At 39.1% G+C, this 14,912-nt stretch overlaps 2 protein-coding genes across 3 annotated transcripts; one reads left to right on the top strand and one right to left on the bottom strand.

Annotated features, from left to right (window-relative positions):
* Window positions 1–934: 934 nt before the first annotated feature.
* LOC137285195 (CUE domain-containing protein 1-like) lies at window positions 935–9,660 on the bottom strand. Its single transcript, XM_067817451.1, has 9 exons — window positions 9,567–9,660; window positions 8,170–8,634; window positions 6,956–7,573; window positions 5,733–5,943; window positions 5,066–5,125; window positions 3,987–4,112; window positions 2,828–2,900; window positions 1,881–1,995; window positions 935–1,063 (listed from the first exon to the last, which is right to left on the bottom strand). The coding sequence occupies exons 2-9, from the start codon at window positions 8,470–8,472 to the stop codon at window positions 959–961; spliced, it is 1,611 nt and encodes a 536-aa protein (XP_067673552.1). The 5' UTR covers window positions 8,473–8,634; window positions 9,567–9,660; the 3' UTR covers window positions 935–958.
* A 219-nt stretch (window positions 9,661–9,879) lies between these two features.
* On the top strand, window positions 9,880–14,833 carry LOC137285183 (small ribosomal subunit protein mS23-like). Of its 2 annotated transcripts, none has more exons than XM_067817437.1 (5): window positions 9,880–10,038; window positions 10,820–10,981; window positions 12,683–12,757; window positions 13,120–13,243; window positions 14,123–14,833. In XM_067817437.1, exons 1-5 carry the CDS (start codon window positions 9,911–9,913, stop codon window positions 14,171–14,173), a joined length of 540 nt encoding a protein of 179 aa, XP_067673538.1. In that variant the 5' UTR covers window positions 9,880–9,910; the 3' UTR covers window positions 14,174–14,833. The 2 variants fall into 2 exon arrangements, with proteins under 2 accessions (XP_067673538.1, XP_067673529.1); XM_067817428.1 differs by having other exon boundaries at window positions 14,120–14,833.
* The last annotated feature ends 79 nt before the right edge of the window (window positions 14,834–14,912 follow it).

Genomic DNA, 14,912 nt, shown 5'->3' with positions numbered 1-14,912 from the left:
CCAGTTACCACATCACCTTTGTAAAGGATAGAAAACAAATTTGATCACAACACAATGTCTCACAGACTTTACAACTCAGAATCTGTTAATACAGGTTATGTCTTCCTGCCATTATTGTTTAAAGATTCAACCCACTCTCAGGCCACATGAAATTTAGGAGACTCCTATTCAGTCTCCAAAATCAAACCCTCACTAATACTATTTTGTATCTTGTCACTACATTCTTTTATATACATATGCAGTAAGCATACAACAGCACTGATGTGAAGTGTGTAACTCACACACATAATTGCAAACACTGATATGTCAATACCCTGAACGACAAAATTAAAGCGGATTCGGTGCTTCCTGTAGCTCACTATTACAGTCAACTGTCATTGTTTGAAATTGGAAAAACCAGCTAATCTCAATTTGGTACTTCATTCCTTAATTCTTGTTGTAAATAATACTATGTAACCATGGTAACTGAGGACTCGAGTTCTTCTTCACAGCCATTTTACCTTACATACTTAGAATTCAATTTTCCTCAAATTTATCATGCTTACGACAGTTTTTAGTACCCACTGTATGTCTTCAGTCTATAGTTTTGTAACTATTTCATGTAAATATTTCTTACATAACATTTTCATGACTTGCCACACTAAAGATAACTACACATAACCGCATTCCATGGTACCATAAAATGTACATAACTTCTATCTCTTAATAGTAAGTTGACATGACTTTGAGGTGAAGTTTTGTGTTCAACAAGTTACAAACATTACATTGATAGCTGTTTGTCAACAAGAGCATTACAAACTGACAAATAATATTTATATTTCACCATGAATTTCAGTTTGCAACACTTTTCATTAATATGACTACTAAGCACTGTTTGTAAACAACAAAATCAAGACCTTGTTGGCAATGCTGAGATATCTAAGGGAGGCAATTGTGTAGTGCAGCAGCTTGCAGCCCGCTAAACCCTGTGTGAGTTGTCTGGGTTGTATGTGATGATAGTGTCAGGATGGTACGGTGGGCGTTGTACAGTTCGAATGCTTGGCACTGAAGCTGGCTGGTGAGACTGAAAGGACAATGATATCAAATGTTAGGATAATCCTCAGTTATCCAGTCAATCCCTTCTGAAGTTTCAGGGTCAGTAGAACTGAATCTTGCCTCAATGAGTCCTTGTGACATAGACACACAGTGTTGCATCCTGTCTGAGATCTGAGACCTCAGAGTAAGACTCTCTGATTGAGTGAAAATGTACACTAATGACCTTATGACAACTCACTGAATCCAGTCTCAATCAGTCAAAGACATATGAGCCATTATGATATACACACATAAACAATAATTGAATACTGTCCACTTACTTGTATAGAAGCACAAAAAACACTACAGAAAGTGAAAAATTTTCACAACTTTTTCACATTTTGTGAATTAAAATGGTAACAGAATTATATTTATGTGAGAACATGCCGTTGCATATGTATTGAATACTGAAATTCTGTGCACTAAAATGTTCCATGGTGTATAGTGTGTAGGATGTAAACAAAACTGATACTGAAATTCAGTGACAATGTAGTTGAGAGATACGTAAAACCTGAACATGATCAATGCTGGTCAGTCTGGTTCTGCCACCAATCTTACTTTTGTACTGTTCTCCTATCATCATTATTGTGATTATATGAGCCAAGACTAGTGACCACACCAGTACCTAGTGTAGTCAGCCCTCACACAGAGCATGTATCCTTCTTATAACAAAGCATTGAATTCTCAGCCCCGTTCCATACCCCATCATGCTTGGTGCCTTCACACACATAACTCTAGTGCTGACTCATTAATGCTCATATGTATAGCTAAATGAACAATAATTACTTCACATTTGACACACTTACCATGTCCACGTCGGCACCTTCATCATAGGCAAACTGACTCTCAGAGTTACCTCCCTCTACATCGGAGTCCTCTTCAAGCAAATTCATCCTAGAGGGTGCAAGTTTCTCTCGTATACTTGTTGGTTAAGAAAAACATATTTTACATTATAGCTTATTCAGATAATGCAAAACCTGTTTTAAAATCTATTGCCTTGAGCACATTAATGTTTGTTATACAACACTTAATTCAGTAGATACAAATGTTTCACTGTAACAGCCTATGAAGTCAACACTATTTCACAAGCAGAACAATGACTGAGGGCATTCTAATGAGTTTCAGGATTCAAGTATGCTTGCATATTCACAATACAGCAATATTCCAAGGATATAATGATGGCTTAGTTTGGATGAGACCAACAAGTGGTTGATATTAAGAGTAAAATCCCACATCATTTCCACATGATAAATAAATCACTAGTTTGACTAGTCAGAGGTGAAATGAGTCACCACTTAAAATGACCCTAAGTTCCTGCAGACCAATTCTAATCAAACATTTCTTTTCATCAGGAAGCAAGTGAACTGCGTTTCACGTCACCTTGCCCAGTATTTCAGTCATATCATTGGGTGTTAGGTGATATGCGGGGAAAACGTATGTGCTGCTGGAATTTACAGCTTTGTTGAAATCAAGTTTGTTTGAATCATATTAAAATAATCCACAATAACACCTCACTGGAATGTCCAAGTGACAAAACTCTACAGTCAATTGCAGCTCCATAAATGAAGGCAACCTCCCATACATACAAGGCCCATTACATTTACAGCACCTGGGACAGTCATGACAATACCCAGTCTTCCACGTATAACAGACTAAAACTAAGTCACAAACTGAAATGATTATCATGAAGACTAACTGCCAAGAATGTCTAAAAGATGGAAATGTGTGTGCAACATGTTTTTTGAAAGGATGCATTTGTTTTGAAGACTTCTTCTTCTTTCTTGAAAAGAATTTCCTTGCTAAGGAGGCAAACTGTTTCTTTGAAGCTGCAAAGAGACAAAGTAACAACATACAGTGACTGGGATAGCATGAAAAGCTTTAGGCCTAACAGGAATAATGGTTGACAGTGTCAATGACTATATGGCATTTTAGGATGCCCTCCTTAGGCCAAACTTAAAAATTCTGGACGTTTATTGAGGGATGTCTGTATTTTCCTCAAGGATATGGGTGGTAGATCAACCAAAAAACAATAGTTTCCAGAGACGTCAAAAAGGATTTGCCTAAAAAAGAAATCATCCTTACATAACTATGTCTATATGAAAACAATGTATTTCTCCATTTACACATCCATATTGCACTGTATATGTTAACATTAAACCACTGCAATCAATCTAAGTCTGCAGTGTGTGCCAATTATCAAATCTGCCATGTCTAACCCTTGCGCCATCTTGCCAAATTTAAACAGGCATGCTGTTCAGGCTAGGGTTACTTGGCAAAAATATTACTCTGCTCAACAGGTGTCAAGTGGCTCAAATTTGTGTCAAATCACTAATGACATTATGTTCCAACACTAATTCAATGGTAAAAGGGAGTTTACTGTAAAGCCAAAGACTACTGTATATATTGTGACGCGCGGTTTCTGCTTGTACTGGCTCAGATCACTTACACAAAGTATACTGACAACAAGCATACCACCGATTCTTTTTAACTCTCACTGCCATGAGTGGGTGAGTGAGTTTAATGCTGCACTCAGGAATATTCCATATATATGTGGCAGTTTGTAAATAATTGAGTCTGGACCAGACAATCAAGTGATCAACAGCACGAACATCAGTCTATGCAAATGAAATATGATTACATGAGTGAACCAAATCAGTATGCCTTACCAGTTTAACGACAAACATGGGTTATCGATGGTCAGCTCTAACCTGGATCACGATGAGTTCTTATTGCCAAGAACCAGGTAGGGAAACAACAGATACCATCATTTAACATCTATTAGTATACTTTTGGGGATCGCACCACTAACATTCTGCTCACATACACATCTTGCCCCTAGACAAGGCATAAAACTGACTAATACCCATACAGTTTTACATATTTGATTCCCAATGCAACTTCTGGCCACCCACCTTTCCCCATATGTTTGAGTTTCCGTCGGAGTTCTGCATCCTCGTCGTCCCCTTTCGGCAACTGCTGACTGAATGGAAATGCTTCCAGTGTGTCATCTCTATCATCGCCATAACCCTCCATGATGGCTGGAAGAGATAAAGTGACGGAGTGAGTGAGGGATTTTAGTCTAAAGCCGCTTATAGCAATATTCCAGTAATATCACTGTGGTTGACACCAGAAAATGGGAGTGACTGACTGAGTACACGATGTACATTTATCTGAATCATAACATATATGGATGTCAGCTTCTAACTGAGGAAAACACCGAGTATTTAACTGGAATATGACACCACATTATCACTATTATGGTGTGATTAAAGAAATCAATTATTCAGGGCAAGAGCAGGATTTGAACCTCTGATCAAGAGTATATGTGTGTCCAAGGGACTTGAGTCTGCACTATGACCATCCATGACCTCTCTGCAACACAAGCTGTGTAGCCAGTAGGTGGGCCGGAATAGTGTCAATGCACCTGTAAGAGAGTCTGACTATTTCAAAACAAGCTCGACTGTTTGTGTACCCATGAGTCCTTCCTCACAGTTCCCCTACCTTCGGGAAACCCATCGAAGGAGCGATGCCAAGGAATAAGGACAGTGGACATGTAATTATCACTGTTTGGGATGACAATGCACCCTGTTGCAACAAGTGGACATGTAAGTGGACATTTGCCTCTCAAATGCTTTCCTATCTCCACATTCCATGGGTCTCTCAAGCATTATGTTAGAATGCTCTGCTGCAGCAGACCTTGTCGAATGTGCTGAAAGCTTCCTGTAAATGTACTGACATGCTCAGAGTGTAATAAGGGCTCAGGCTTGACAGAGTCAACAGGTGCTTGCAGCTTGCAAGGGGGTTCCACTCACTCATCACTGTGAATCAATAACCAACTTCACAAAGCATTAACAGATACACCTCACCCATGAGACGATCATTTAATGCCAGGCCCTAGAGAAATAAAGTTTGGGAAGCAGTAAACAAAGTATATATCCCTGAGATGGAGCACAATTGCTTCTTCTACAAGATCCTAAATTGGTCTTCTTACCGTCTCTGTCAGGACTGACTGGAGTTACTGCTGGTTCGAACGCAACTGCATTCATGCGATCTGAAATCAGGATCAAATCATGGTCAAACCTTGAACTGATGGGTGTTCCTTGGAATGACCCTATTCAGTCTATTCTTTAGCTCATGAGATCAAAAACAATCCTCTCCTTTTCTTATACAATGTACTTGAATGATGAAAGCAATTTTGACTTTGAGTGATTGCAAAGTAATAATGAATGTGGATAACTTAGATTATTTATTGTAACTATGTATACAAAACCCAGGTCTGATGCCATTAGGTAATGATTCACACAACTGGACTAATTAAACCATGGAATACTTATGACATGTTTATGATTTTATGTAATTTATCCATTTAACTTTACAGTTTGACATCACATTGAATTGCATTGAATGAAAACCACGCCTTCTGTATGAGAAGTGAAATACAAATAACACAAAACTACATTGTATTACATTAATTACAAGTACAAGGCAATAAATTGTGAAAGATTAAATTCCAACCTAATAATTTTGAGTGAAAGTAACTGCAGGTATGAAGCTGAATATCAGCCACTTTGAAAAAGACTGCTGGTGCAAAAAGATTTAAATCAATGCAAATAAAAGGTAAAACCACATGTTCTAATGCCGCCAGGCAGGAAACTGACCTCGTTCCAGGGTGTTCATGAAGTCCTCATTATCTCGAAGCTCCTGCAAGAACTCGCTGTTCTGAAACATTAGTGCAAGCCGCTCATCCTCCAAATACTGGGCCAATTCAGGGTCAAGGTCAGAGGAAGCCATACGGCGCCGACGCTCATTCTCCTTTATTCTCTCTTGTAACATATCAGAACTAAACTGATGGTTGTGATTGGACAGGATCTGAAAGAGATTTACTGGAAAATGAGTCTTTGATACACTAAGGATATGTATCACAGATTTAGTCAATCAATCACAAATCATGTCATATATGCATATATATGAATCACAGCTCCCTGGTCCCAGTGTGTCAAAGTGAACTATGTTCATAACAAACACTAAGCGATCATTAAATTTTACCTTGAGTGAAAGTGACAGGGGCCAAAAACAGTTGTTTATCATGTTTATAAGCGTGTTCGTAACAGACATAGTTTATGCACTGTTAACTTATCACAATGAAGTCTGACAAACTATTATCATGATTAACACCATAAAGAAGGTTAAACAAGTTAACACCTTAAGTTTCATTTAAAATAAGTTATGGATCATGATATTTCCAGATATGAGTGAGTGAGTGAGTGAGTGAGTGAGTGAGTGAGTGAGTGAGTGAGGTTTAGTTTCACAATGATTGTAGCAATATTCCAGCAGTATCATGATAGGGGACACCAGATATGGGCTTCACATATTGTACCCATGTGGGAAATGGAACTCGGGTCTGCGGCGTGATGAGTGAATGCTTAGGCTACCTCACTGTCCTATGAGGGAGCAAGATGACATTATATGATGAACTAATCATCAAGCAATAAGTGAGACCAAGGTATTGTTAAATACTGTATGTCAACAAAGGACAGTGAAAGAGTAAGCAATGTCAACATTTTCATAACAATACAAATCTGATCAAAATTAAAAACACATGCATGCAAGAAAAACACATACAACTGATTTCCTACAATGGATGTTGGCCATGATTAGTGCACAATTGATGCAGCCTTAGTGTGAAGTAATCACTCAACACCAACATGGAATAACAAAACATATCAACATGATTAACAGCTTCAATTATCATGATGTTAATATTCATCATTATCAACAACGTTTTTAAAAAAATCGTCTTGATAGACTCGATCAGCTGCAGACTACCATCATTCAGCTTGAAAATACATCTTGAACAAACACAATCTATCCTTGTACATACCCTTGGCTGTGACACTGTCCTCCTGTGGTGTGGTTTCTCTGATGTCGTCACTGACGACGGAGATCTCTGGGGAGACACAGTGGGAGACAGTCGCAGGAAGTCATCTGGCAGTCGACCCAGCATTGGTGGGTTCCAGTTCCGATAGGATGCCTTCTTTGTAGCACTACTCATACTGAGACTCCGGCCATGGAGCTTCCGAGATGTGTGATCAGCAGGGCCATGGAGACTCCAAGAACGACTAGCCATGGCTGCTGAAGGACCTTTCCAAGATGACTTCTCTGTGGTACCAGATTGATTCCAAGTGGATCTACTTGAGTCGGTTGGACCATGCCATGAAGGACTTGCTGATGCAACAGGACTGCTCCAAGATGATATTGGAGTTTTTGGTTCAGTATTGGACAAGGCCAGTTCATCAATACCTAAATCCAGTAAGTCTGCTATGGGTGGGTTTGGTGGACTAGACTTCACTGTTTTTCGTACACTGGGGGATATCAGCATCTGTGGGGACTGTACAGCTTCAGAGTATGGTGGTGGGGATTCCCCTATTGGCTCTGGCAGTGGAGCTTTCTCTGACAATGATCTTTTTGGTGGCACGCAATCTTGTTCGAGGGGGAATGGCTGCAATACATGACAGGTGAACATGACATGTACTATGATGTAGCTAGATTATTGCTGAGTGCAGAGTTAACCAACAACCCATCCAACGAATCTTTAACATTTAACTTACATCACTCTATCATTTTGCATTCATTTCAATACTGGCATTCAAGAAAAATGAAAGATGCAGTCATCCATGACTACAGTCCATATGATTTCATTTTGAAACCAATTAACTACTCACAAACACAAAATCTAATAAGTGCAACAAAATCAAATCAAGAGACCAACTCTGATGATTTGTCCCATAATCTTGAACACCTGATTAAAACATTGTTGAACGGACAATCTCTATTTTGTTGTCACTTATCACTATATTTTCCACAGGACCACAAGGTGGTAGAACAGCCAGGTAATCAACAAGGATGTTTTTAAATTTCATCCGCACAACTCGCACACATGGCTGTACTACCACCAAGTGACACCCCCAAACCCCTACACCCTATTAAAAAAAAGCCACAAAGTGATAGCTGGAATATTGCTGAGTGTGGCGTTAGACTAATATGGCCTAGTGGCTTAAGTTACACTGTTACAGACTGAAAGTGATTTATATTTACCTGCCCAGCTGCTAGTGCAGCCTCATCCTCCCACTGTAAGTCTTCAGGGAAAACCTCGTTGTCCACATTCATTGTAAGAAGCTGATCGATCGTGGCATCCACAATTCCGTTGTTTGCGCGGAGGACAGCCTCAATTACCTCCTCATCCATGTTGGGAAACATTCTCTTAAAGTCGGTCATTGCCTGGTGAAACTCAAGCTGCTTTGTTGGTCTCGAGTTCACTGTACCCGGCGTGAAATCATTTTCGTATCTAGGACCTTGGCGGCCCCGACGGTGGTTGTTCATTCTCTCCATCTCAGCCATCACTTACAGAGGTGATGTCACCTTGGATACTTTGTACAGAATGGCATCTTCATGGGAGTCTCTATCTACAATCAGATCACAGGTGCAGACTTTTGTATAGGTACTTATGACCTGGTCATGACTGTCACTTTTCTTCATAACAACATCTGCAGACTCTCCTACCTGCGAAAGAGGACATAATCTCATTTAACATATACAAGATCAGTACTGCATTGCCTCAGACCTCACCACAACATACGTCTTTTAGGATACTGAAAAAAGTACAAATGCCCCAAATAGAATCTGAATCAGTACTAGTTCCATGAATATGGATACGCTGTAACATGACTATCTGTCATCCTTATAAGTGTCTACTACCCATTTTTCCTCAGCTGATTCGGCACAACTAGGTACTCAGTTTTCGCTGTGAATATAGCTCATCTGGACAGCTTGTCACGCTTACAATCCAAAGGTTGTGTCTTTGGATTTGATGGATTAAGAGATGTCTAGTTATCCTAATGACATGTGACCTCTGCCAGAAACTGTCCCAATGAGAGGTTTTCAAGTCAGTAAAGATGCTATAGCCTAAGCCTCATGTAAACATAACAATCATGCCTCTCAAGAACCAGGTCAGTTGTCACATACAAGCTTGTCCCAAGCACACCTAGCGCCATTTGTAACAAATTTGATAGGGGCGATTTCAGTTCACATTCAAAACAGCATCTTCAGAGGATAGGTTAGTTTAAGAGTAAATATCGTCATGATTATTCGCGCGAATTATGATGAGAATCCCAATTTGATTCTGCTAACGAAAGTGAAAGTCAACAAAGGACAATAATATAGAAATTGTCTGAATAAGAGACAATTCTATGAGTGATACAGGCACCTGTAAAAGTGTAGAGAAGTGTCCAAGCGTTCCATCACCGAAACTTTATGCATAAAGAATTAATGTTGACCAAACAGACACCTGCTCGGAGATTCAGATGACAGCTAAGCCGGGCTTGTTACGACACTTTCATTTTCGCATATTACGGGGTGTTTATACATTACGTGTTCATATATTGGTGTCAGAAACATAAACAATACATACACTCAACGTATAACACATACGATACCTAATTCAGATCCACATGAACATCAGAGATTGTCTTTTCCTCTGATGTTACAAAGTACAGAACTTCCTTTCGGAAGTCTTTAATCACATAAAGTATGGAACAAATACAAAAACGAAAAATGATTCCATAACCTATTTTAAACCGCACTCGGCGTTTCCACTTAGCGTAAAGAGGTAAATAGATTACACAAATGAGATTTCTTATTTTCGGTTTATGTTCGCAAAATGCATCTTTATTATGATCACTTTAGGAAACCACAACAACTCTGTCTTCGATGGAAAGTATATGTCTTTGAGATAACCCAGTGTCACAGAAAGGTCAAGGGAAGATAACTCCAAAATTGCATGCTCATACGAACGGAGAGGGTTAGTGGTCAAGGCATAGGTGAACTCTGTGCTAATCACTTGGTGCTAGGTTTGATTTACATCATGGCAGGGAGTCGAATTGAAAGATTTGGAACGATATATTCAAGGTATGTTTAAAGACAGTTGAATCGTTTTGTGTGGAAACCTCTGATTCGGATGGCCAATAATTCATAACCACACGTGTAGAAATGATTCATTAATGATACTTGATAGCGGAATATGCTGATATATGTGGTATAATGTCACAGATTCTGCGGCTTCATCCATGCATAAGATTTTTTTAAAGGATACAGTGAAGATTTTTCATATGCGTAATACATACCAATGATACCCCAGTGGGGGTTGGGTGGTGGGTCCGTTGGGGTGATGGTTAGTTCAGCAAGCTAAACGTCGTGTTCCTGCCAAGGCATACACGGTGTATGCCTTGGCAGGAACACGACGTTTAGCTTGCTGAACTAGGGTGATGGTAAGTAGCTATGGGGTATACGGGTGCACATGGTTGATGCGTCATCATATCCCAAATGTACAGATCAATGTTCATGTTGTTAATCAGTGAATTGTATGGTCCAGAGTCAATTGCACACTGCCATCGTTTAGCTGGAATTTTGCTGACAGCAAGCAAACATGACATGTCATATGTGTTATATTTGGGATTACACTTTCTTAAAGTACAAGTTTTAGTACCATTTTGGTTGAGTACCATCTGGGATGGGCACACAAAGTCAGCTGCTTAACCTGCTCAGTCGCAGTGGTTGACTCAACCATAAAAGTTCTAGAATTTACACAGTGTAGTCCCAAACAGGACATGTCGCATTTGACCACTTTCCAATGGTATTGTGCAATCATAGCAGACACACAAACAATCAAACAAAAACTTATATGTTGTAGGCTTCAAGGGTTGTTGAAGTCTGGAGCTCTGAGTCAGGTTGACTGCCCGATATGGAAGTCAGTGTATGAAGCTTTCCCCCCTCAGAGGGAACCAATGTATGAGAGAGAGATTCCAGATCAGAAGGTCAGGCCTATTCTGTATCCAGAGGACTTTGTCCGAGTGTAAGTGTAAAAATGCTGCATAATATTGCTCAGAATGTAGAAAGGTCAAGTGTAATGTCTTGCCTGATGTATGTACTCCTCTGCCATGCCTTCACCACCATTGAATGCATATGGCTGATTTGGGATGTAGCAATGTATGAAATATGCCCTGTCCGAACACCCAAGATGGTTGGTTAAGTTTATGGCAAGACACCCAGATGGTCTGGTCAGAATGTTAAAAAACATGTTCCAGTAACATGTTCCTTGGATGTAGTAGTGATTTATGTATACTTCTCAAATTCAAATTTGAGATGTAAGTGACTTCCCACACGGGTAACTTGTCATATCTTCCTCAAACCTCTGTTCTAGTATGACTCGTCCATGGTGTGTGTTCAGGATTAGTAATTAGTTGCACACAATGCATTTGCAAATTTCACATCTTTACAACATGACCAGTATGTTAGGAACATAACTTTCCTCATCCTTGATATCTCTGTATATGTTCCGATAAATCTCCACTATGATTTTGTTAACTTCCATTGCTGACTCTGCATTTTCACAGTAGCCAATCAGCTAAGCCACTGTTGCAACTGAGATGACAGTGTCAACAAAGATAGCAGTTGCAACTGTGCAAGGTTTGTTCTAAGTTTAAATCAGATTTTGGGGACATCATACCGACAAACTGACAGGTCCAAAACTTTTTAAAGATAAGCAAGTACTCTTTCTGTCTCTTTCAGAATACCCCTGCATCATTGGTGTTGCCAAGTTTAATGGGTAAGATAATATAAAAAACGAAAGTGAGTTGTGATTGGTACGCTGAACTTTCAAATGTAGATGCATAATTGGATAAGAAGTCAGTCAAGGGAGGTAATAAATTCATTGAACCGAGTCGGAGATGCGTCCAGGGTATAGTGGAGATTTATTGGAGCGTAGAGATATCAAGGATTAGCCTTCTTGGTGTCAAATTCATTCATGATGTGGAAAGAGTTAGTAGTGTTTATGAAATGTTACAGACAAAACCAACATTGTAGAAAATATTGTTCATGCAAACATATTCCAGAACTGTTTGTGGTTGATTATGTGAAAACATGATCGATTGTGTGGTCATACAGTCACTGCGTCCAATCTTTGATTATGTCAGATCCCCACTTAACATGTGCAAGTGCGTTAGGTGTTGCTGTCATGCACCTCTTGGAGTACTGTTTGAAGTAGTTGACAGCCCAACTGGTACATTCATGTAACTTTACCCTGAACATGCTAAAACCTGAGTCAGAATCAAACTTACTCACTGAGAGTGAAATCACATATTCTGAGTGTTGTGTGTTTTACATTTACTATAATAATCACCACGGATACTGTTGTGTCGGTTTGCCTCTTCAATTCAACATTTATACAAAGACATAATTCACAATTTTATTTCAAACCAACAGAAATATATTCTTGAAAATTATTTTACCCCTAAATGTTCTCTTCGAATCCAGGTTAATCACATTGTCAAAAATGTGTTTCACAGTTTCTTGCTTGTGAAATTCTACTATTTTATAAGAACTTTTGAGGAAATGTCACCAGACATTGAGGTTGTAATTGGAATGACAGAAGAACAATTCCAGGGGTTGAGTTGTAATAAGGTGTCTTGTCCCTGATTTTTTTTCATAATGTTTGAATTAATTTATTATTTGATATCATGACAGGTATGGGCAATAATGGTGTTTATTCTTTCAGAAAGTACTACAATACTTTCGGTAACACTGATGTCGTGGACATGAGCAATGAGTCTGTGAAGACAACATGTCAGAGGTAAGTCTGTGCAGGCCTTGAAATACACTTTCAGGATTATTTTAGTTTGGAAGTTCCAGTGATCAGAGGGTAATTATTGTGAGGTTTGTTTTTCATGAAATATGTGGAATGTTGTCAATGCAACAAAACACTAGATTTCAAAGACCATTCTTATGACTTAGAGTTGTTTTTTTATCAAATGTTCTGTAAAACAGCACTCGAGGTACCATGACAGTAGTTTTTTCCATTTTAGTGATTAGAAATCAGCAGCAGATGTGTGTCATGCCCTGACACTTGTAAAATCAATTACATGTGTGTCTTGCCTATTTGCTATACATCCATGGTAACCATGCCATATCTAATAATTGATCTTTCTACGGTAGATTTGTGGAGAAATACTTCGACCTGCAGCAGAAGGGTGTCCACCCAGATGAATTGTTTGACAAGACGACAGAGATCTTGAAGGCGGAAAATGCACGTCTTCGTTCAACAGATGAAATCCCACAGGTAAGTTTGTTTGCATTTATTGCTGTTTACCATGGATGCATCTTTTCTAGATTTGAGGTTTTGGAATGTTTTCAGTATGAATTGATTCAATTAGGAGACAACAGAACTTTTGTACATTATACTGTCACCAGCTCATATATGAAACCCGTAGCCCGGGATGGTAGGGAGGTCTGGTGGTTAAAGTGATCACTCGTCACTCCGGAGACCCGGGTTTGATTCCAGACACAGCGTGAAGCCCATTTCTGGAGCCCTTCCTGCTGTCATGCTGCTGGTATATTACTGAAAAGTGATGTTGAACCAAACTCACTCACTCACTCTGAAATCTTTTAGCATTCACTAGTTTTCCTCAAGTCTTGATTCATCAGGTGTACATATTGCATTTGCAGTTGTGCTAAAAGTGCTTGTTGTTTGCAAATTCATGGGACAATTTCCAGGCAAGCAGACTACATGTATAACAGTGCGCAGAAGTTGTGTTTGTTATTATTTTCATTAGGTTTACTTTGTGTCTTATTTGCCTTAATTTTGCGCAGAAAAGCCTCAAACAGCCTGGAAATTCTGTATGTACACTGTTGATATATAAACTTGGATATTGCCAATTTACACCTATCAGAGGGGTACACAAAGTACACAGTCTAAACTACCAGTTGTCCGGCTTTCATTTTTGTGGAAGTCGCAGTGGCTGAGCGGGCTAGGCGGCTGACTTTGTGTGCTTTCGATAAGGTGCCTGACTCTGAGGATGCGGGTTCGAATCCTGGATGGAACTCAACCCAAAAGGTTCTAGAATTTGTACTTTACTAAGAAAGTGAAATCCCAAATACGACATATGTTGCTGAGTAGGGATTAAAGATTAAAAAAAAATGTATGTTTCTTCTGAAGCAGTCGATCTCAAACATGGAGTCAAACAGCAAGGATGATGGAGGGAAGTTGTGACCAGTAGCAGCAAGATGGGACAAGCAATCAACCCTATGTGAACTCGTGTACTGAATGAGGCAGTTTTTACAAGCTCACATATCAAGAGAATCTGTGTGTGTATGACAAGACATATGAGTTTCTGGAAAAGTGATGAAACATTCAAAATGTGAAAACAATGATCACAGACATTGTACATCCAAGTTTGTCAGTGATGCTTCATAGCAGTCTCAGTCTGTGTGTTTGTAAACTCTCCCAGCCTTGGGTCAGACATGAAGCCACTTGGAATGATACACAGGACTACGTTGTACCATGATGCAAGGTCTGCCATGTTCTGTAGCCACAATTGGTATTGTTCGTAGTGTTTTAATCCTGCTGTGGAACAAATGTGCTGATGAAACTTGTTGAAACTTAAACATTTTAATACATTGTATTAAGTTTTGTTTAGTAATAGTGCCAATGAATGTGTTCTACAGTAATACATTTCACAGATTCATTCTATAGAATCATCTTAGGCATTGTGTGATGGTAAGTTCAGTGCTTGAAAGTCAGTAGGCACAGGGAGAAGATTGCTTTATAGACAAAGACTCTATTGTCTTATAGCTTTAGAATGAGTGGATATGTTTAAAGTGTATGAAGTGTGTTTGAGAAAATATACAAAATTCAAATCCTCAAAACAAATTTCTGTTCTGAGATTGTTTACCATTTTATCAACATGTGGTTACATTGTTACTTGACATTGCTATCAGTTATGAAAACT

Source organism: Haliotis asinina, chromosome 1 (assembly GCF_037392515.1).
Source record: "Haliotis asinina isolate JCU_RB_2024 chromosome 1, JCU_Hal_asi_v2, whole genome shotgun sequence".
Classification (NCBI taxonomy): Eukaryota; Metazoa; Mollusca; class Gastropoda; order Lepetellida; family Haliotidae; genus Haliotis; species Haliotis asinina.
Note: the sequence above shows the minus strand (reverse complement) of the source record. Positions and strands in the feature narration are given on the sequence as shown.

Excerpts from the sequence above, each read along its gene's own strand:
- LOC137285183 (XM_067817428.1), top strand. The coding sequence starts at position 9,911 with ATGCTCATACGAACGGAGAGGGTTAGTGGTCAAGGCATAGGTGAACTC. Across the intron at positions 12,758-13,119 it reads GTGAAGACAACATGTCAGAG|ATTTGTGGAGAAATACTTCG; the intron begins GTAAGTCTGTGC and ends TTTCTACGGTAG. Across the intron at positions 13,244-14,119 it reads CAACAGATGAAATCCCACAG|CAGTCGATCTCAAACATGGA; the intron begins GTAAGTTTGTTT and ends TTTCTTCTGAAG.
- LOC137285195 (XM_067817451.1), bottom strand. The coding sequence starts at position 8,472 with ATGGCTGAGATGGAGAGAATGAACAACCACCGTCGGGGCCGCCAAGGT. Across the intron at positions 5,944-6,955 it reads GGACAGTGTCACAGCCAAGG|ATCCTGTCCAATCACAACCA; the intron begins GTATGTACAAGG and ends AATCTCTTTCAG. Across the intron at positions 4,113-5,065 it reads AGTCAGTCCTGACAGAGACG|CCATCATGGAGGGTTATGGC; the intron begins GTAAGAAGACCA and ends TATCTCTTCCAG.